This window comes from Camarhynchus parvulus, chromosome 3 (assembly GCF_901933205.1).
Source record: "Camarhynchus parvulus chromosome 3, STF_HiC, whole genome shotgun sequence".
In the NCBI taxonomy this organism is placed as follows: Eukaryota; Metazoa; Chordata; class Aves; order Passeriformes; family Thraupidae; genus Camarhynchus; species Camarhynchus parvulus.
Window position 1 is genome coordinate 46,079,927 of NC_044573.1, and position 23,234 is coordinate 46,103,160.

At 36.8% G+C, this 23,234-nt stretch overlaps 1 protein-coding gene across 1 annotated transcript; it reads left to right on the forward strand.

Annotated features, from left to right (window-relative positions):
- Positions 1 to 760: 760 nt before the first annotated feature.
- Positions 761 to 22,107, forward strand: EXO1 (exonuclease 1). Its single transcript, XM_030946033.1, has 13 exons — positions 761 to 921; positions 3,061 to 3,180; positions 4,066 to 4,189; positions 4,933 to 5,070; positions 5,287 to 5,499; positions 6,843 to 7,030; positions 7,663 to 7,759; positions 8,326 to 8,542; positions 9,473 to 9,728; positions 11,263 to 11,728; positions 12,228 to 12,329; positions 15,508 to 15,701; positions 17,508 to 22,107. Exons 1-13 carry the CDS (start codon positions 761 to 763, stop codon positions 17,647 to 17,649), a joined length of 2,418 nt encoding a protein of 805 aa, XP_030801893.1. The 3' UTR covers positions 17,650 to 22,107.
- The last annotated feature ends 1,127 nt before the right edge of the window (positions 22,108 to 23,234 follow it).

The following is a 23,234-nucleotide window of genomic DNA, read 5'->3' on the forward strand; positions in this document are numbered from 1 at the left end:
GACATGTATCACATAATTGTAACTTTGACCATCGGTTATTACATTAACCTCGGGGTTTCAGTGCAGTAGCAACAACATCTGTGCCCCACTTGAATCTCGGCAAGCAGAGACCCTCGTCAGCCCCTCCCTGCCCCTTTCCTCTCACGGCGTTGGGTACAGTCCACTGTCCTGTTAAAACTCTGCGGGCCTTTTGATTTCTGCGTATTTAACGTTTATAAATGTCACGTTCCTCTTGTTATCCACGAGCTCTGTCTCTGTCACGCCGGCCGTGAGGAATGCCGTGAGGGTTGCCGGCGAGAATGCGCTGCCCCGGCCGCGCGGGGCACCATGGGGATCGTAGTCCCCGCGCGCGGGGCGGGGCCATCGCGCTCAGCGCGCGCTGCTTGAAAGCCCCGGGCGGCCGCCGCGCGCTGTGGCCGAGCCGAGCCGGGTCGGGCCGGAGGAGCCGCGGCTGCCCTGGCGAGGTGCGGGCGGGGCCGGACCGGGTCTCGGCGTTCTTCGCCTCTCTGTCCTCTCTCGCCCCACTCTCTGGGCAGCACCGACCCGCAAAGAGGTACAGCCGCTACCGCCGCGTGGGAAGGCGGCCCCGAGCCGGGATGCGCGGGGGCAGCCTTAGGAGCCGCTGGTGGCCCTGGCGCGGCCCAGAGCCCCGGCTGTGAGCTGAGCTGGCCCTCGAGCCGAGATCGAGAGTGAGCATCGAGAGCTCAGAGCGCTCGGCTTTGTGTTCGCTCCTTTCTTTGTTTCCCCGCTCTGCGGCATCATGGGCATCCAGGGCCTTCTCCAGTTTATCAAGGAAGCTGCGGAGCCTTCCCACGTGAAGAAATACAAAGGAATGGCGGTAGCTGTGGACACCTACTGCTGGCTGCACAAGGGCGCCTATGCTTGTGCTGAGAAGCTGGCCCGGGGAGAGCCCACGGATTTGTAAGTCTTTCTTATGTTTCACTCTCGGCCCTTTTGCAAACTAAAATTTTCTCAACTTGGTGTTTCTTGAACTAAAAACTAAGTTACAGCAGTTTCACTTCTTGCTATTGGTTCTGAATTCTGAGTTGAACTCTTTAGAAATGGAAATTTTTGGCGATAAATAAACAGTTTTCTAGTTGTGTAAAATAAAAAAAGTATCTATTGAGAAAAAATTCTCAAAAACTTTATTTGTTAGAATACCCAAGGCTGTATCAGTCAGGTTTTTTTTTCCTAGCATGAATCACTGTCAACTATAATTTCTGTGATGAAATTCTGTACGTGCAATTCTTTTCATTTCAAATTTAATATAATTTTCAGACACGTTTTTGGTATGCAAAGAGACTTTGTAAATACTTCTGTGACAAAGATTGTTATGACAGTGAGGAATTTTGAGACATGTGCTCTGAATAAGGTGTAAGATTTTTTGCTGAACATACTACGTTTTTACTTAAAGTAGCTTTTCTAAAACACGTTTACACAGTTATATTTCTAGGGAAGGAAATGCACAGAAATTTGTGGTCATATTTCAGATTCAACTCCGCACCTTAGATCAGGTTTGCATTTCTTTCCCATCTCTGGAAATGTGGCTTGAACTCTTGTTTTAGATTGGATATAGGTAAGGTTGGAAGGGGCCACAGGATGTAATCTCCCTTGCTCCCTTAGAGAACATTACTTGGGGCTGTGTCCAGGTGGCTTTCCAATGGCTCCAGAGAAGGAAGAGACTCGAAAACCTCTCTGGCGAGCCTGTTTCCGTGCTTGGTTACTTGCACAGCAAGGAAGTTCCACTTATATTCTAGTGGAATTCTAGTGGTTTGGTTTCTGCCTGCTGCCTCTTGTCCTGTTGCTTGGCTCCACCCAGGGACCCTTGGATCCATCAAATGTTTGGTTGGAGGCAAGAGAGAGTTGGTGCTTTGCAAATGGATTCAAATATTTACTGCTGCTTGTGTTAATTTGAAGAACTGTGCAGTTTCAATCCAACCCTACCCCTGAAGGTAGTGGCGGTTCCTCAGAGTCCTGAGAGTAGGATACACTTCAGCTGAGGATAAAATTGACTGTCAGGAGAAATTGTCATAGGAAACTTTGGAATGGTTGAATTTGAATACATAGGTACTTTATGGGTAAATCTTGTTTCCATGCACTATGATCCTAGACTGGCACCTTAACTATAGTGTAGAGTCCTTTCATACTTTAAAATTCATCTGGATGGAGGTTTATATAGCTACAGTGCTATTTACTCCTGTCTTTCAAAAATCAGTTATTTTTCTGTAGCTCTTAATCTAGTTTCAGTGCTCGTATCCTTGCGTTCTAAATGCTTCCAAATCCCACTCTCCTTCTCCTCCCTTCCTCTGTTGATGAGGTTGCTCTTGCTGTTTCAAACAGTGTCCTTAAAATAAAAAATTTGATTTTTTTTTCTTTGAACATCGCTGCAATATGCTTCCTTAGTGTTTACAACAGTTATTAGATTTTAGTTCTGTGCTGCTGATAAAATGATCTCATACAGATCTGTAGAAATTACAGGTAAGAAGATGAGAGGTCCAAGGGAATAAATAACATCTGGAGCACCCAACAAATATTTTTTCAAGAGATGGGTTTGAAGGCAGCAGACGGTTGGAGAGATTAAATAACCCCATCACTTCCAGCTCTACAGAAGTGCTTTTAGTCTGCCTTTCTGGAGGAAGGCCATGTACTGTGCTTGTCTGCTTCCTGTTTCCCTGGCCATTGTGAATTGACTTGCTGAAAGTAAAAAGACAATCCATGTTTTAACTGGTTAAGTTTTTGTTATATTGAATCCTAATGTAACAAAATCAACTGAATTATACTCGAATTCTTATTTCATTTTGTCTGGGAGAGAGGAGCAGTCAGCCCAGTTCTGAATTGGGAGGTGGATTATTTCTCTTCATAAAAAATCCACCAAACTGCATTCAAGTGTTATTAGTTTTTTTGTGATACTGTGGGAATGTACAGCCTGTTATGATTTTTGAACAATAGTTAGTCCTAAACTTACAGTTCTCCTTTCCTGCAGCTGGAAAATGTGTAATAGACTTGTGATTAACAATAAAGTTTATCTCTCTTTTCTTACTTTTGTTATTGTTGATACAGTTATGTAGCTTTCTGTATGAAACTTGTTCATATGCTCCTCTCATTTGGAATTAAACCAATTTTGGTATTTGATGGATGTACCCTGCCCTCTAAGAAGGAAGTGGAAAAGGCACGACGAGAGTAAGTACCAAACTATTGCTTTGCAAGCAAAGCAGTTTTATCACTTCAGCTCCAAAAAATCAAAAACCCTCCACCTTCAGCTAGGAAGTAAGTTCTGGTAAACCCCCCTGCAAAGTAGTGTGATATTTTTTCATTTACATCTAAAATCAAACAAACTTCTTAGAGGTTTTATTCCAAAAATAGAGATGCACTTCATAAATGAAAGCCATTTTATAAAGGAAGGAAGTAAGCCTTTGAGCAGTAGTTCCTGTCATGTATTAGAGGCATTTCGTTCGCCCGCACTTGTGATCTCTGGATAAAATATTTTTTCCCAATATAATTTTATTTCAAAATAGCACTCCTGTCCTCATCTTTCTCTACAACTAACAAGATAAAGTTGTTTCAAATTTGGATTCAGGTGCCTATAAATGGGACTTTTCACTGAAGCTATGAGAATTTTTCAGTAGTGGTTGTTATTTATGAAGTCTCATGAGACACATGCCTTCTTCAGCGTGAAATGAACAATTTCCGGTTTATGAAATTAAGCAAATTAGGTTTTCTATCCTCTAAATCAATAACTGTCTAGTGTCAGATATTCCCAACTCCCATTAAATCTATTTTACTGCAAGCTGAGTGGGTACATTTCTTCTTTTACACTGCTGATTTCAGTTCCTATTTGTCACTGTTTTCTGAGAAAATATTATTAATTTCAACATTCAAATCTAGTTGTCCTTGTCAATGCAATGATGTAGTTATTATTTTGTTTTTAAAAATTATGCAGTAGCCTAGATTTGGAAGGTGTTATAATTTTCCCTTTTTCTTACCTGTCTCTCTTAGTCCCTTCTGCTGTTAGTTTTTTAAGTGAAAAATAATCTGAGATCGGTGATATTTTTATCTTTCTTTTAGGAGGCGTCAAGCCAGTCTTCTGAAGGGGAAACAATTGTTGCAGGAAGGGAGGCTGTCAGAGGCTAGAGAATGTTTTGGGCGAAGTGTAAATATTACCCATGCTATGGCTCATGAAGTTATTAAAGTAAGTTGTCAACATTATTGATAATGCCAGTTCAAAAAAAATCTCTGCAATAGGTAGCATATCCTACTCTTCATTTTTGTGGCTACATCACTGCTTATTCTATACAGGAAAGAAAAGTATTCCTACCTGCTCACTCTTTAATTGACTTGCATGTTCTTGGATTGTGTTAGGCACAATTAACAAGCTTGATGTTTATTATGCCCATTTGTATAAATAATGATGTGTCAAACAAAACACATCTCTTCCTACCGCTATGAACTGAATTTGAAACTGTTTTACTTTTGCAACACAAAAAAAACAAGGGTTTTTTTTGTTTTTTTTTTCCCTTGACTAGTTTCTGAGCATAGACTACACAATAAAAATTTGGCTTATTAAAAATTGTTCTTGTAGTTTTTTGCTATACTTTCAATGCAGTCATAGAATCTTCATCAAAAAGTATTGTTTGTTCCAGTACTATTCTCCTTTATCCAGAATATAACTTGCATGAGTTCAAAGCCATCACCTGTGGTCAGATGCAGTGGCAATAGTGTTATAGGAAAGGTTGTTTTTGTAAACCATATATAGATCTCAATTGCTTTGAAGTGGAGTTTTTGAATATGAAGTATTGGACTCTTACTGGGGGTAGGATGGGTGTGTGATTAAAAAGGTCATTTTTAATGCCGAGGTTTTTATGCTTTCAGATCTCTTAAGGTAATTACTGAAAATTAATGCAAAGTACTTGTATGCTTCTTGTTTGTGTACAGGCTGCACGAGCCCAGGGAGTTGATTGTATTGTTGCTCCTTATGAAGCTGATGCTCAGCTGGCTTATCTTAATAAGATTGGCATGGTTCAAGCTATAATTACGGAAGACTCTGATCTTTTAGCTTTTGGATGTAAAAAGGTATGGAAGAAACTAATAACCTTTACCTCTTGCTGATATCTGAAAAGCAGAGTTTGAAGTTGCCAAATATGTTTGATTTATGGATTAACTCTTCTACAACAAGTGTGGGAAACACAAGAGATGAGAATAGCACTTTGCCTCTCTTGTTTCCACCAAGTGCAATGAACCACCTTATATGGGTGAAAATTATTGTTTTCACTTCCTCTTAATTTTCAGGTGTTTCTGAAAATTGACAAGTTTGGAAATGGACTAGAGATAGATCAAACTCGACTGGGAAACTGCAAGCAGCTTGGAAATGTATTTACAGAAGAGAAATTCCGCTACATGTGTATTCTTTCTGGTTGTGACTACCTCCCTTCGATTCATGGAATTGGGTTAGCTAAAGCATGCAAGTTACTAAAATTAGCCAACAATCCAGATATTATAAAGGTAAAGTCAGTTTTGCTTTGTGTTTTGTTTTTTGGCAGTCTATATCAATATATTTGAAATTTAACATTGAACTGAAAATATGGAGTGTTCTTGTCTTCCTCCATTTTGAGGAGAATACTAAAAAGTAGTTTTAATATTCTTAAAAAAGATGCTGGCCTAAACTTACTCAAGTGTTCAAGCTGATACATATTTATAAGAAAAATACCAAAGTAAACTTAGGTAAAGAATTGTTTTAAGCCTTCGAGGGTATATTCTGTTTGAAGGGAAATGTAATTTTTGGTAAGACTTTGATATTTTTCACACCCCCCTCCCTCCATTACTGCTTTCTTCTGCTTCTTCAGATTAGTTATTAGAACTGCTCAATGAACTGTAACTTCTGTATCAGTACAGATTTATCTGAGTGCAGGAGGGGCAGAGATTGGGAATCCTATTTCTTGGCATACGTATGGATATAGACATTTCTATACTGAAAACCGTATGGAAGAAAGGTGTGATATGATGCAAAACAAATTATTTGGTTTTTTTTCTTGTCCAAATGTATGAAATTAAAACAAATCTTGTATTAGGAAATACAGCGGTTAAGAGGGCGGAAATAACTACTTCTGTATGGATAGTAAGGGAGTAGAGAGGTTAAGAGCTAGTAAGAATAGCACATGGGTCTGTCCTGGAGGCAGGTAAATCTAATCCATAAAAGCATTTTAATATGCAGTTTAATTAACTTAGTGTGTTATCCTCTTTCTTAAATTACTTGTGTGTTTTAGTGTATTTTAACTTTTTCCCTCACAGACAAAGAACTATGATTTTTAATTTTAAAATGTTTTGTATCATATAGAGCAGACATCAGAGTAACTGGTTTTGCTTTTGAGGAAGTAAAAAGAGAACTTTGCACTTTTCCCATGCAAATCATTATTTGCTTTAATATATCTCTGAGCAAAATCCCAGAGTTTATTCTGGTTAGTTTTGCTTTTTTTTCCATTTTAAGAGTACCAACATACTGCTTATATGTCCTGATAAGATGAATGATAAAAATTTGATGTGCATTAGTTTAAATAAATACACCTTAAGGAGTTTGTTTTTCTGATCACATTTTGTATTGATTTATTTATTGAAGGAGATAAAAAAATTGAATTGTGTTATTTTTGTAATTGTAGACAATTTGAGTGGGAAAAGAATGTATGAAGTTCTATTTTCTTTCCTTCCCCCATTTAAGTTGAATCTGATTGTTGCACTAGGACACACATTATACATTTAATTACAAGCAAAGATAATTAATATTGGAAATGTATTTAACCTTTCACATAATCTGTTAAAATGAAACAGTTGAGTAATTTCTTTTTTGACAGGTTATCAAGAAAATGGGGCAGTACTTGAAGATGAATATAACAGTACCCGAAGAATACATACAGGGTTTTACACGAGCTAATAATACATTCCTGTATCAGTTAGTTTTTGATCCTGTCCACAGAAAATTAGTTCCTCTGAATGCATATGAAGATGATATTGATCCAGAAACACTAACTTATGCAGGACGGTATCCTTTGTGTTGAAAGGGCAGAATGGGGAAATGAGGGTGAGCTGATGTGGTATCTTACAATTTTCATTGCATCTGTGGTGTACTCAGACAGTTTAAATATAAACTGACTGCTTTGTGGCGGTCTTGAATTTCTGCCTGTGTTGTGTGTTATAATCTCTTCCAGTTTAATTCTTGCAGTTTGTGCTCAACTCAGTCTCTAATCTTAGCATTTCCTGTTATACCAAATCCCTCTTCCTATAGAAAAGGTAGCATTTTGCCACATCTGTGCAGTGTAGATTTCAAAACGTAAGATTAGGAAAATGAAGGAAGAGAGGGGACTGTTAAAGTAGTTACTAGCTTTTTATGTTCAAGCCACCTGATCTCTGGCATTTGCAGAAATTAGGAAGGAGAGAGTTAGTGCCTCTCCTGCAGATAATTGAAGAAGTTAATATTGACTTACATGATTTGCCAAAGGCTGCAAATCTATTACAATTGCTGTTACATCAGATTGAGCCAGGAGTAGTAGTATTAATCCTTCTAGCCATGCTTTTTAGCCAAAAAATGGGAAAGCAGCTGTTTTAACTTTCATGGTACTGTTGTTGAAATATAATGTAGCATTCAGATATTTTCCTTTACTATGATGGGAACAGACACATTGGTGATGATGCTGCTTTTCAAATTGCTATTGGCAATGTTGATATCAATACAATGGAACAAATTGATAGTTATAACCCTGACACGGCACAGGTAACGTCTTTATTACGAAGTTAGATATTAAGAACTTGATGTGGGTCTGAATGTTAATGGGAAAATGTGATTGTTATCCACAAATGAATTGTCAGTGAAAGCTATCGTGGTATTACAGAAACTGTGTGCTCCCACACACACAATTCTCATTTTTTTTAAAGGTAAAGTTTTATTTTTCATGGCATTTAATATCTGTTTTACTTTCACACTTATTTGCTAAGTCCTTAAATCTATTTACAGAAGTAACTGGTTTAAAGAGAAAATTTTCAGAGTCTTGGATTTCTTCCAAGAATAATCATTTGTTTCCTGAAGTGTAATAAATTTTAAACTTTAAATTTGGTCTGAGATGAGCAGTTAGTCACTTGTGCCATATTGAAATGAAGACATCATGGGAGCACAACAAAAAGTATGAAAAGCATGAGATTGTGGGAACAAAAAAGAAAGGTTTTTGTATGTCACTAGACGTACAAATGTCAACATTTCCTTCCTTGTATGCTGAGTCAGGAAATCATATATAGAAGGCAAAAGCATGAACCTGTGTCTTGGTTTCTAATTGTTTTTTGTAGCCTGTGCAGCAGAGAAGTTGTGGCTGGAATGACCGACGTGATAATCATGTCAATAGCATTTGGAGCAGAGAATACAAGTTTGGCCCCACTGAAGATCCTGCTCCTCCTAAAATGCATTTCCCGGAGAAACCATTAACCAAAGGCATGGAGAAAATAGTTAGTGTTAAAGGACTAAAGCTTGCAGGCAAAGAGCTCTTGTCAAAAAGGCCAAGGAGTGGTATGTTTATATTAAATAAGTATATGAACAACAGTAGAAGGCTGTGGGAAAAGAAAAGACTTTATCTTGTACTTTATGGTATGAGGCTTTAGAGGCTTAACTCTTGAATGTTATTGTCTGTATTCTGTTTTCAACAAGCTACAAGGCTAACAAGCCATAATATTAAAGCCTAGGTGATGATTAAGGGTGACTTTCAACAGGACTTAATGTTCTTTGATTTGCTATAAAACTCTGGTGGTTTCAATTTCAGGTTATGTTTAATACAAGCTGTGTTTTGATATAGTTTTGGTTTTAATTTCTATCTTAAAATGGTTTGTGAAGAAGTTAAAACAGCCTGTTTTTCCTAGCATTGCTATTAGGCCAGACTGAAAACATAAAGAATGTTTTCTGTACTCAGATTGTGCTGCATCTATTCCCTGTATACATGCTCTTTATGCCAAATTTTTCACTCTCTCTAGTGTGTCTGTGTTATTTCATCTTCTATGCCACCTGAGTTATAGGTGCTCAGATAAACTGTGGGCTTGTAATAGAAGAGGCACTTTTTGTTCCTGTTGTGCTTTATGTTAAGTATTTTCCACTGCTTCCTTTGCTTTCTGATTATACTGCTGGAGCTTTCTTTTTTTTCCCTTTGGTACTCCTGGTGTCTTCCTATTCTCTCTCTTATCAAAGTCTGTAGGTAGTTTAGCAACCTGCCTCTGAATCAAATGTAGTTTCATTGTAGTTCTGCCTTCACTCCATCTATCTTTTCACCAAGTTATTTTTAAGGCAATGTACTAGAAAACAATGGCATTAAAGACATCTGAACTCTATTTTCTTACCAGACCTTACTAGTATTTTTAAGCCTGTGAGAGTAAATATGTAATGTTTAGTTATCTCATAACTGGTTAATTGTAGAATGTGCTTTTACAGTGATACTTAAATTGTCTTTAGATTCAGAAGAAATCTCAGATGGAGATCTGTTTAAGCAATATTCATTTTCAAAAACAAAAAGAATCAAGAAGGAGAATGATAATGATGGCCAAGCACAAAAGAGTGTGTCAGCAATACAAAGCCTTGATTCTCCAGGAATTTCCATCACTCAAGAAAGCTCTAACTCCCTACCCAGAGTTAGAAATAAATTTGCTTCATTTTTACAAAGGAAAAACAAAGAGAAGGGTGCTGTAATTGTTCCAGGAACAAGAAGCAGGTATGCTTATGTCACATGTTTTCATAAGTAGCAAAATATTATGTGCTGTCCTGGTTGCTAAAATGGCCTGAATACTGAAAATAGGAAGAATGCTTCCTCAAAATTTTTATGCAACTGTATTGCATCTCAGCCGAGATGGTGGATCCTTTGTGCTAAGGCACGCTATCTTATGGGAGACAGATAATGTTCATTTTTTACTGCTGAAGTGAAGACTTGAGACTATTCATGGAATGCTTTGGTTTGGAGGGGACCTTAAAATCATCTCGTTCCAACCCCCCTGACATTGTCAGGACACCTTCTACTAGACTAGGCTCCTCAGAGATCCATCTGACTTGATCTTGAGCACTTCCTGGGATGGGCATCTGCAGCTTCTCTGGGCAACCTGTTCCAGTGCACCACCACACTCACATTCACCATAAGGTGAAGAATTTCTTCCCGGTATCTAATTTCAACCTTCTTCAACTTAAAATCATTCCCTCTTGTCCTGTCACTCCATGCCCTTGTGAAAAGTCCCTCTGCAGCTCTCCTGTAGGCTGCCCTGTAAGTACTGCAAGGTGTTATAAGCTCTTCTGGAACCTTTTCTTCTCCAGGCTGAGCAGCCTAGAGAAGAAAAGCTCTCAGCTTTTCTTTGTAGGAGACGTGCTCCAGCTCTGTGATCAATTTGGTGGCTCTCAAGAAAATATTTAATATCTCTGGGTATCAAAATTAATTAGGAATTGGCTGGGGTTTTTTTCCAGGTAAAGGACATGTGATATATCTCAAAAAAACAAGGATAGCTATTTGTGGCAGATATATAAGCAGTCAATGAATTCATGGACTTAAGTTGATGGGGCTTTTGGTTTATTTCAGTAAAGCTAAACCTGGTCATACTCGATGACAAATATCTATTCTTATCCCATCCCATTCAGCTTACACTGCTGATCTCTGCAGCATCACTTTGAGAACAGGGACTTTGTTAGGTTTGGGGTTTTTTTCATTTAGTCCCATTTGATCACATCTACTTGAATTTGTTTTACAAAACATTATCACAATTAGGTCTATTATTGGGTAATTTTTATCTGAAATAATCTGAATATTTTTGAGGAGTGCAATTTTGCAGAGCAGTCTTAATTCCTTTGTTTTAAAACGTACCTTTCTGAGCTGAAAGTTTTGGAAAGCTTTTTTATTGCATGAAAAATTAAGAGTTGTCACTGCTGATAGGTTCTTCCCTAAATCTGTGCTCTGTATTCTGAGGAACTGCTGCTATAGCATAGAAAAAAGTAGTAAGGTTCTGTTTTCTTTGATAAATGGTGCTGTAGTATTTCACTACTAGCTTTATCATCTTTAATATATTCTTAAATTTTGTAGGCTTTCTGGATGTTTGTTTTTTTGTTGGTATTTTTTTGTGAAATGTCTCCCTGAGGGACTTTTCCTGTTGCCAAAATAATTTGTCTGCAAGTATACCTTGAAAATAAAATTGATGGATAGAGACAATGATGCAAATGAGTAACTTTCTTCCCCCTTGCTTTCATCTCTTTTTTTTTTTCTTTTTTAGGTTTTTCTGCAATGATGCAGATATGTTTGACAGTAGAGCAAAGAAGGAAGGTTGTGATCTAATTCAGGATGCTGAGCAGGATTGCCAGAAACAGGAAGTAAAACATGTAGCTGAAGATGTTTCTAGGTTTTCAGAAACTGAAAAATCATCACGGACTGTCTTTACACCTCCTGGAGAAATGCAGAAAAGTTGTTCCCAGGGGTTTAGCGGCCTCAAAAGTAACTCAGGAAATCTTGGTCTACCTCACGCTGTATTTTCACAGCAGTTTTACCAACAGAGAAACAACTGCATTGTATCGCAGGAAGATCAGATTAATGAGGCAGTGTGTGATGAATCGGAGGAAGAGTCCTCCCCCTTAATAGAACTGGAACAGTCATCCCAGTCTCATGGGTCTTTTGAGCCATCAGAATGCAGTTTGGAGTCTTCAGAAATCCTGCAAGTGCCCAACAACAGCTTAGGTGCAAAGGTAAGAGAATTAGACATTGTTTCAGCATTTGTTTTCACTTTAAATTATAAAAGAAATTATTCAGTGAAGTCTGCTTTTCAGAATGGTGCCTACAGATGATGTAGCTTGTGCTAACAAAACTTATCTCTAAATAGAATCACAGGATGATCATATTCTTGTCAATGCTTAACATCATTGTACAGAATGGATTGACATACTAGCTTAAATAAAATCTGTTCTCTGGTTTTAGTTTGTTTTGAGTTTTCTGCTGCTATCACTGCAGTGCCTCATAAAAACACCTGGTAGGCAACCTTTTGTTCTCTGCTTTTAGTCCCTGAAGTGCTTTCAGAAGCATATGCATGCCTTTGTAGTGTTGCTTGCTAAAAGCCAGGTTTTTGTATGAGTTCTTAGAGGTGCTGAAAACATTATAGCTGAAAGTATATACATGTAGCTATGAAAGCATATATTGTGTTTACAAAAAGAAAACCTGTTTTAAAACCAGATCAATTTTCTCTTGAAGGAATCTGATTCTAGTTCAAAACCGAATGATGATCAGTGTTCTCTGTCTGTGCTATTTTCTGCTGTTCAAACTAACAAAAAAAATACAATCATAAAGACCAAGGTAAGAATTCTTCTAATTTTATGAGCTTTACTAAACTCTGAAAATCAGTTTCTACTAGCTCATTTTAGAACTTGCAGTGAAAGACTTAAGCAATGTAAATGTTGACAAGACAAAGCTTTATTCTTGTTCATCTACCCTGGAGCTGGGGTGAAATATAACCACCTATAGTTGATAACAGAGCTGCAACTTGTTTGGGGATTTTAAACACTTCAGTATAAAGTAAGGCAAGAAAATCCATTTCAGGATTTATGATATAAATTGCAGTAATGTTCACAGTCCGGATACAGTCACAAGATGCAACGGTAATTTGACTTCTCTGTGTTTGCTTGTATGTATGAGAATAAACTTATGTTCCTTGTCTGTGGAACATTTCTAACAGCTTAATATGTTTGTCCAGTTGATAACATCTAAGACTTTAACAGCTCTGATTTCTTCGGTGTTGTCATTAAAATTGGCCAAAAGATGTAAGAGGCAGATGTTTTCTATATATGCCCCCTAATAAGTTTTCTTGTAGACAGACTAAAAATCACAAGCTTCTCTCTGCTGGACAAGATTACTATGTGTTTTGTAAAATAGTGACATCTTGTGGTTATTGCTAGGAACTTATTTGTTAAGGAGCAAGTTACATTTGCATTTTGAAACATTAACATTTTTCCTGCTTTTCCTCAACAAGACTGAGCAAGGAAATCGTCCTGGCTTTCAGAATTTTCATTATTTTGGTTTTAAGGCTGTGTTTAATATGTTTTACATTATTTTACTCACATTGGAAGGTATATTGGGAGAATGAATATATTCAATATTGGAGGATCACATTATGGAAGTACTGATGTAATATAAGCATCACGTAAAAGCAAAATTTCAGCAAGCTTGGAGCCCTTCAGAAAACAAAAACTGCTTTAAACTAACCCTATTCTCTGAGGACAATAGGGTTAGTTTAAAGCAAGTGGCTAGTAGGAGGATTTCCACCACTTATTTCCATGGCCATGAATTCTCTCTTCTTCTGTTATGTGCTGGGAATAATAATTATAAAGAATTACATCAGAAAACTGGCTTGGCCGAAAAGTAACCTGACAACAACAACCAAAAGGTAGTCATGTGGTAACTTGGGCCCACCTAGACTCTTGGGCTCCTATGAGTTGTCACACCAGTGAGACCATGGGAGAGCGAAGGCAGAGATAAGGAGCATCACTTTTGGCTCAGTTTTCTCTTAGAATTTATTAAAATCTTGTTAGAATGTTTATTAGGGTCCTGCAAGTGTAAAAAAAGAGACGTGTGTGCTGGTGTTAAATACAGCAGAAGGTACCAAAGGGGAAAATGAGTTCCAGATTTAGGGAAGAAGCAGTTAATCACATAATGCATAATTTCCTCTGATTTTGTTAAGTTCAGTATCAGCTATGTAGATTTACTTAGGGAAATTTAATAACTGGGGGAGGCAATCTGAAAAGTTTGTCAGCTCTTACAGTGGTTCCAATCCAAAATATGAAGTACTACCTACTCAATTCTAATATCAAAGCTAGTAGAAGCTTTTTGCTAAGAAATGTCTATGTGATAAAGAGCTCCCTAAGACCTCAAGTTTTTTCCTATGATACTATTTCAGCTGCGCTTTTTACTGCTAATTATTTTTCACAATTGCTGTGAGCTCTGCAAAGAGTCTAATACTGATAACAGAAAAGAGCATTCTGCTCTGGCTTTAAATTTCTTAGCCTACTTTCGGGTTAGCTAAATTAAGTTCTAACTCAGATGTAATTCAGTACTACAGGGATACATAGGATTTAGGTGCCTTCACGTGCTGCAAAAATACGAAGGTGATAGATAAAAAGCAAAATATTATAAAGCAGGCAGTTTTAAGATTTTATTTTATTCTTCCTAGTATTCTTGTTCCAATTTTTAGCTTACATTCTAAACACTTTTTTTCCCTCCTTGGAATACCAAGGTCTGCTTAATATATTTAGGTAGAGCCAATGCAATTTCAATAATAGAATCATAGAATCATTAAAGTTGGAAAAGACCTGTGCAGTCAGGTCTAGCTGTCAATCCAGCACTACCACATTCACCATCAAACTGTATCCTGAAGTGCCATATCCACACAATTTTTGAACACTTCCAAGAATTGTGATCCTGCCACTTCTCTGGGCAGCCTGATCCAATACTTTATAACCCTTTGCAGGAAGAAGTTTTTCTTAATATCCAATCTAAATCTCCCCTGGTGCAACTTGAGGCCATTTCCTCATGTCCTATTAGTAGTTGCCTGGAAGAAGAGGCCAACCCCCACCTGGCTACACCTTCCCTTCAGGCAGTTGTAGGGAGTGATGAGGTCGCTCCTGAGCCTCCTTTTCTCCAGGCTGAACACTCCCATCTCCCTCAGCTGCTCTTCATCAGACTTGTGCTCCAGACCTTTCACCAGCTCTATTGCTTGTCTCTGGACTCATTCCAGTACCTCAATGTCTTTCTTGTAGACAGAGGCCAAAACTGAGCACAGTATTTGAGATGCAAAAAAATATATAACAAATGTGTGTGGTGGGGGGATGGCAAAATGCCATGATGTTTCAAAAGACCTAAGCTATGAATTCTCTTTGAAGAAGAGGCTGCTGAGATGTTCCAATTTAAGTCTGGTTGGTCTGGTTATATTTAAGAGAGAGATTCTGGCCAAGCACTGCTTTTCTGAGCTCCTGGTATAGAAATTGGATGAGAAAGTCCAGCTAGAGGTCTAATAATCGTTGGGGTCATCGTACTGTTACCTGTGCCCTTGCTTATGGCTCCCTCTTCATGAAATCTGAGTGGAATTCACAGGGATTGATACCAGAGAGTTGATGCTCTTAAAATTCTAAAAGATGGCATTACATGGGAGCACAACAAATAGTCTTCAAACAGGTGTAAAAGTAACTATTCATTAGGTTTTAAAAACTGAATTCAAAATAAATTAGTATTTACAACCTTAATATTAAGACTTATGGAAGTGGGTTTGCTAGTTCTTACAGCTGCAGTATGTCATGTGTTTGAGATACCATTTTTTAGATTATAAACTATCTAAATATACTTCATTGTGGCATTTCAGATTGCATTATCTCAACACAATGTAAAACACTTTATTTTTTTGATTATAAGCTTTGCAGCATGATATCTGTTGCTTGCAGATTGTCATTTTAACCATTTATACTGCAATGTTAAAATCCCACAGGTTCCTGGATTACGTAAATCCAGTAATATAAGGTCACATATGGTAACAAAGCTCAAGCCATTGATACCTGCTAAAGTAAGTGGACTAAGCAGGAAACTGTCACCTGTGCAGAAGAGAAAGGACTGTGATACTGAAAATAAGCTGGGGCTGCAATCCACTATTGGGGAACTCTGGAAAAGCTTCCAATTTAAAAGGTGAGTTGCTTTAACCCTTTACTTAGTACACCGCATGCTTTTTTCCCAAAGAAACAATTTTCAAAGCAGACTCTATACATGTTCTCCATACAATTCAGTAAGGATAACAGTGCAAGATTAGATATTTTCTACATAGCATTTATAACTTCCTAAGCTTTATGTAAACATGAAGCATGGTTTTTGTAAATATGTTTTTATAATTAGTTTTTTCTTTCTAACCAGGAAAAACTCTAGGTAAAATTCACTTACTGAATTTTATTGATAATTAAATTTTGTTTATCATAATTGATATGAAAATCATTGCCGTTGTTTGCCATCAAACACCAAAAATCATTTATTGACCTAAATGCAAAAGCTGCATTAAAGATGCTAAATATGAGTACAAGACTGCTTCTATTTAACTCTGTGTCACTCACGTTTGGAGATGGCTCATTGTCAGAAGTATTCTGCTTTCAAGACGACAGTGAACTAATGGAATATTTCTGTTAGCAAGAGTATCTGGTTATAAGAGACATTCTTGCAAATTCTGTTGCTTTTCCTTGTGCAGATGACTTTTCTAACTTGAACTTTCTGCAAATAGCTTCAAGGTTTGAATTTGAAGGGCAACTATTATTCTTAAAAAGTACAACAGAATCTGAAGTGTAGTTATTCTGACTTGCACTATCTCCATGGGCTCAGATAAAAACTCCTGGAGACAAAGTTTTCCCAGCTTTAAGTAGTAATCTCAACTTCGAATAAATAAGTCTTATTTAAATAAAATTATTTTCACTAACTTGAAACCAAATGTGAGTAGGACAAAAGTATTCTTTGCACTGAGTAGTAAATGTTGATATTGGTGAGTGTATGTTAATTCAGATGAATGTATTCTAGTAAGTTTGGGCCTTAGGGTAGGTTATTATAAACATACAACTGTTTTCTGTTTTAAAAGTATGACTTAAGGCATTTACACTTTTAGAAATCTTACTTTTTTATTATCTTCCTTATGGGGTGTAAGAATGATTGACAGTTTCAAGGAGGAAATGAAAGTGGTTTTGTATTTATTGCTTGGCCTGTATTTAGGAATGTCTGACCAGGGTTGCTCACAAGGAGAAAATTCATAAATTTGGATTTATCAGAATACAGGCAGATAGATCAGTGTGAGCCTAGGTGGCACTCTCTGCTGATGGTTGCAAGACTTGGCTCCCACCATGCACATTTTATCCATCCAGTTTTGGCTGGTTTGTAACCTCTGGGTGTTTATACTGGGGATATATATTATTCTATTACTTCTATGTAAGCAACAATTTCTTAGCTTTTAGGAGATGTTTTTTCTCAACACATTTCACAAATTGGATTTTTTACTGCTAGAACTTGCTTAGCTCTTTTTTTTTTCCAGATTTTAAGAGGTTTCTAAATTAGCCTTATGTTTTAACAATTGTTACCTTATGGCAAATACATCATGTGAGATTCTAACCTGTTCTGCCTTATTGTCAAGGCTCACAGGATATATATAAAACTACACTTATTCAGAAGACCTAAATGTTAAGGAAGCAGGTACAACCCAAAGCAGGATGGGGTACATACAGTCTTTCATAAGTAAAGCTAACAGCTATCATTCTGTCACTTTCAGTGAAGTTGTCCATTTGTACTAAAATTGAAATTAAAACCTTGCATCAGAAATTTTTATTTTTTTACTTATTCATAGGTGGAATGGGTAGTTAGGTGATGGGTCTTGCTTTGTTTTAACCTGTATATTCTTACAGGCCTGTGGTTAGAAACACAAAATATCATTCTTCAATTTTGTTTTGTCTTTGGTTTTTTGTGCAGAGAGTATGAAAAACTTCCTTCTTATAGAAAGTCAGATCCTTTGTCTCCAATCAAAGATAATATACAGCTCACTCCAGAAACAGAAGAAGAAATCTTTAATCATCTGGAACATAGTCATGTTCAGAGAGCTATATTCCAGTGAACTGCATGCTGTTCATGATGGGATGGATTTTTAATCATTGTCAAAATTTACCTTTGGATATTTCATCAATATATAAAAGATGCTTTGAAAACCAGCAATGTACTTTAGTCTGACTAGTGATTTATCATCTCTTTTATTAAAGCATGAATTCAAAGGTACAGTTCTATACTGACTGGAATAAAATAATTCATATTTCTCTGTTCTCTTACTCAAAGTCCCCACGCTAAATTTTTCTCCAAACACTTTCAGTTGTCCCTGGGCATTTGTATGTCTCATACAATCCAAGTTGCTACAAGAGCAGCAGAAAAAGTTTGTGTCTTAATTTGTAATAATTGATATTTTTTGCCACTTTCTTTTTTCCTCTTGAGGCTAATCTGGCTTCACTACAGGTTTAAAACTGCTGTTAAGTGTGCATGACAGTCTGCAGTATACTTCCAGCAGTCTGATAACTGTTTCTTTTCCCTGTAAGGTAAGATTTGCTCTCTAGACAGTTGGCTTTCTGTTTGGTTCAGTCATGTTGGCGGTAGGAATAACTGGGGAAAGGAAGTGCAGAAAGGAATATCACAAATATCTGGTCCCCAAATTGCCACATTAATAGAATGCAATCCAAAAAATTAACATGTATTCTTCTGTTTAACATGTCTGTTTCACATTTATATTCTTTTCTAAGAACAGACACCCAAAATGCCAGTCCTCAGAGGTAAGGTTACAAAATAGCATTGTCATCACAACAGGCCATGCTTCAGTGTTCAACTAAAGAAAGAGACTGGAGCCCTTGCTGTGTTTGACTCAATTACCATGAAATAGCATGATGGGATTTCAGATTTTTACCCTGCAAATCAGGATTTGAGTCACTGTTAAAGGTATGTTTGGAACTTTCCTATTTTTAGGAGTGGATAGTATTTCTGCAGCAGATGAAGGTACAAAAAGATATCTTAACCTGTGAAATATAGTTTCTATTCCTGAAATTAATGCTTTCCCTCAGCCTTTGAGCTTTTTGCAAGAGTTTCAAGTTTGAAATTACCTATGAGAGGCAGAGGTTTTTAGGTTGCAATGTACTTTTTTATTTTCTCTCTTAAGAGAATTTCCATCTATGAAACTGAAGTGATCACCTGAATTAAATTACAAAGAAGCTGCTTAAAAGAAAAAATTTGATCCTCAAATTTGTGGGATCAGCCCTCTTATTTCTACATTTGTGTTGAAGGTATGGGATACAAGGAATTGAAGCAACGATGGTCTAGGACAGGCTTTCTCTCCTATGTGCACCGCCAGAAAATCCCTACCACTGAAAAGCAATATTTTAATGTTGATCTTCAGAGAGGACTGTCTCAGGTAGGATATTACAAATGTAGGCCAGGGATAAATGTTTGTGTTTCCAGTCATAGAACTGTTGCCTGGGATGAATTTTTATGTGCTCCTACAAATATAATAAAAATTACAGAATGAGTCTTTGAAGGGAAAACAGAAAAACAGTCTGTTTTCATCCATTGCTTATTTATTGGTGTTGGAGTTGCAAGGTTTTTAGTACAGTACATCCTTGCCTTTTTCCTGCCTCTTCAGAGTCAAAGGGCCACTTGTTCCTGCTTTAGTGGATCATCATAAGAGACAAACCACTTGTTTTTGTGCTATCAAGGACAGGTGATTTTAAGGGATTGTCTTATGTGCAAGCTACACTGTATGTTCTTAAAGCAGATTTCTTAAAAATACTTCTGTATAGTTCCTGATCTGTGTTTTTGAGGTCTTGGGTACTGACTTCACATTTCAGAGGATTCTTTTCAGGAATAGAGGCATCTGATACATTACATGTAAACATGTAACATGTGTAAGCATATAATAGCATTTAAGTTTTATACTTCTAATGGAGAGTTATTGTGTTGGTGTTTGCTCTGTGGAAGGTACAAGAACATAAATGCAAATGAATTGGTGCAAGACTTCATTCCTGAGTTTAATAGGGTAGGGTAATATTCCATAGTAAAAATTATTACATATCAGAATAGGAGAAAATATTACAGGTTATGATGGCATGGGGAGGATAAAATATAACACCATGAAAAGAAAAAGGAAAAAAAACACAGAGGAAAGAGAGTTTGGTGATTTTAAAAAAGCAGGCATTTAAAAGCTTAATAGTTGGAAAACAAGTGAGTAGGAAGAATTGAAAGCAAATGGCAAACAAGGCATGACTGTGTGTTGCTTGCTTTATAATCTCATAAAATAGTAAATATACCTTTTAATATCTATAACTAATATTTCTAATTTTATCAGCAGGACTTCAGAGTATTTTTACAAAATTTATGGCATTGCTAAACTACATTAAAAGGGTAAATCTGGCCCAGAAAAACTAAATTTACTGATGGTGGTCTAATCGAGCTTCACTTTTGAAAGTGCTGGCTGGCCATTCCTTCATCAGAATTCTCATATGATCTATAAATATGCAGTATCACAGAGAACTAATGTGAGAGTGTGATCATCCAAATCCAGACATGGTTTTAAAACTATAGGTGACTTGTCCAAATTCAACTGAGTATTTCTGCTTAAATCTTTTCATTCCTTCTCGCACAAATCAATACAGTAGAGTCATTTTTATGAATGCATGTGATTAAGGATGTTTTGAGGTCAATTAGCAGCTATTAGCATCCTTTTTTTTTAACAATTAGCCAATTCTGTTAAACTAAGTACAATTTTAGATATTTCACCTCACCATTTTTTCTCCAATAAAGTTGATTTTAAATTAGCTAATGCTAACTTTAGTGTATTAAAACCACTTTCTTTAGCAAACACAATGACCTTCAATGTTCACCTGAATTACAATGAACATTTTTTTTAAAGTTTTAGGTAGAACTAAATAACATAAGTATTGATTTATAAATAATTTCTAGTTTAAATACAGAGAACACTGACTTCTGAGATTATGGTTGCTAAATGCAAGAAACCATTGAACATTTTTGGTGGGTTTTTGTTAGGGGATTTTTGTTGTTGTCTGATTATTTTGTTAATAAGGTAAATTGCTAAGCAAAGTAGAGTTCAGTTAATGGTCTAAAATCTGATCAAAACTAAGCTGGATTGTCCTGTGTCCAATATTATATGTATGTTCAGAGGCTTAAATAAGCTAATATTTGTATTGGCTTAAAAGTCTGCTTCTTGGAGGTCAGTCACAGTAAGAACATCCATCTTCTCACTGAAATATAAAAATGATACAATTTTGGAGGCTTCTGTGGTTTGTCTTGTTTTTCTTGGTTTCCTGTGTCTGGCATGCACATTTCGCCAATGCCAGAATCCTGAAGTGTTATCAGTTGCACAAATTTCTGTCTGACAGTAAAGACCAAGAGACTGTCAGTTTTCTTCATGTTAGCGTGGATTTTGCCCACTTTGATTTCACAACATTTAATAGCTTCAAGCATGCAAGAACATTATGCTCCTATGTTCTGGTCAGTATTTTTAAGTCAAATTTCTCTGGCTTTGAAGAAGAAAAATAAAAGCATACCTACTGGCAGTGCTTAACTGAATAAATACAAACTAAATATAAATATCACCATATTCGTACTAATGCATCTTTTGCATATCCTCAGGTTTCTTTTTTAAACAATTCTTTAAAACACAGAAAAGCTTTGCATAACAGTAAAGTTAGGGTAGTCAAAGTGTAGTTTTGGGGTTGATTTTTTCTGGGTGGGTTTTTTTTGGCTGTCATTATGCTATTTCCTCAGCAAAAACAACATGAAAGACTCCCCGACTTTGCCCTAGCCCACATTTTGATTTATTTATATATTAAACCATCAAAATGCTTTCTTATCTGCTTTTTAAGCCAGCAGTGGCAAGTGGAGAGAAGGAATTTTGTGAATTTTCTGGAAAAGTTACAATAGTCTGCAGTAGCAATTTCCCCAAAACTAATGATTATTTGGTCTGTCTTCAAAACAGTCCACTGAAGATTTCTGTAATTTCCCAGGTTATAGATTATTATTCTAATCTTATTTACTCAACCTTGAAGTTAGTTCACTGACGTCATTACTTGTCTTCAAGGGAACACTGACTACTGAACTTTACAGCTAACAATTTCTGTTTTCATTCCCTCTTTCAAGTTTTAGGCTTGTTTCATAATGATGGCATGAAAGTGGAACAGTAATTTAAAATACACTTATTCTACCTCTCCTCCTCTACAGCAAAGGACAATATTTGATGTGCAGCCCCACTTTCATTTTCCCATGCAAAGTTATACAGCTTTAATTAAGCACTAAGAGACTGTGAGACTAGATGCCTGAGAAAGTTCTATTTTACCTGAGACTCACTGACGTCTGTGGATCAACACAGGTGTTTAAAAAAATCAGCCAAACTTGCTGAATTTGTTTCATGTTTGCCCAGTACCAAGTGTAATAGGCCACTGACCTCTGGTGTGTATTTGAAAAACAAAATCCTTCAAATTCTGCTAGGAAATCTCATTAAGATCTGTTCCAAATCCTCTTCATAAAATACAGCACAATTTAAGGCAATACAGCAAAGTAAGAGTAGGGGAGGTGTTGCCAATTATTAGAATTAATATTTGGACTGCACTGGTCTAGAGCATTAAGTAAGACTATTTTCATAACCAAATATAAATAGTAAATAACACATTGCTATATTAAAGTTTTAGAGCCAATTGTAAAATCCAATTAACAATTCAATTGCTTTTCATGAAACAGTGTTTCAGCCTAAAAGTACAGAGCACTTTATTTTGTACAGTAAATCAGAGCTTACTCCTGATTTGCTGGCATGCCTTGTAATAAAGGAAAGGACATATTTACAAATTTCTGGCCTTTGGACCCTGATCACAAATCTATACCTGAACCCAGCTTTCACAAGGAAAGACTCTGAACATACATCTTCAGTTAAACTGCTCAAAAAGCTCCCACCAACTATCACCTATTTTAAGCCAAATAAAGCAGTTCTGGAATACAAGCATTTTATGGAGAATGTGTATAGTGCTTCTTCCCCTCTTCTTGACACTCTCCAGTAGCAAGGAGTACTGTTTTGGGCACCATACTTGAAGAAAAATGTAATCACCCTGGAGACAGTCCAGCGAGAAGTAAAAAGAATGAGTAACAGTCTAGAAGGCAGTGTGAGGGAGGGTGGAAGGAATTGGCATTGTTTAGTCTAGAGAGGGGAGAACTAAGGAAAGATGGGATGTCAGCCCATAAACAATGAACACTGTTTCTGCAAAACAGAAAATATCAACTACAGATTGGAAGCCAAGCAATGAAAAGTACACAGCAGGGGACCTTCAATCTTGTGGGTAGAGTAATTTCCTTAAATAAATTGGTAAAATACTTAATAAAGTTTTCTGGCTACATTTCATTTTCAGTTTAAAAATTAAGCGCTGGTATCTGCAAAGACATAAAGCACAAGTAAACTCTGTATATAAGCTGTAACTTCTAGGCCAATTCAGAAGCCTTAACAATAAGCTTTCTAGGATGTCTGGAAGATTGTTTTTTATTAAACAAGTGCCTGCAGTAAGTCGTGCCCACTTAGCGTGACAGGATACTAGTCGCTGAAAGCAACTGAGTTGTACATAATTAGTGCAAAGTTTGTAAGTAGCAGGACTCTATTTTCATTTGGGT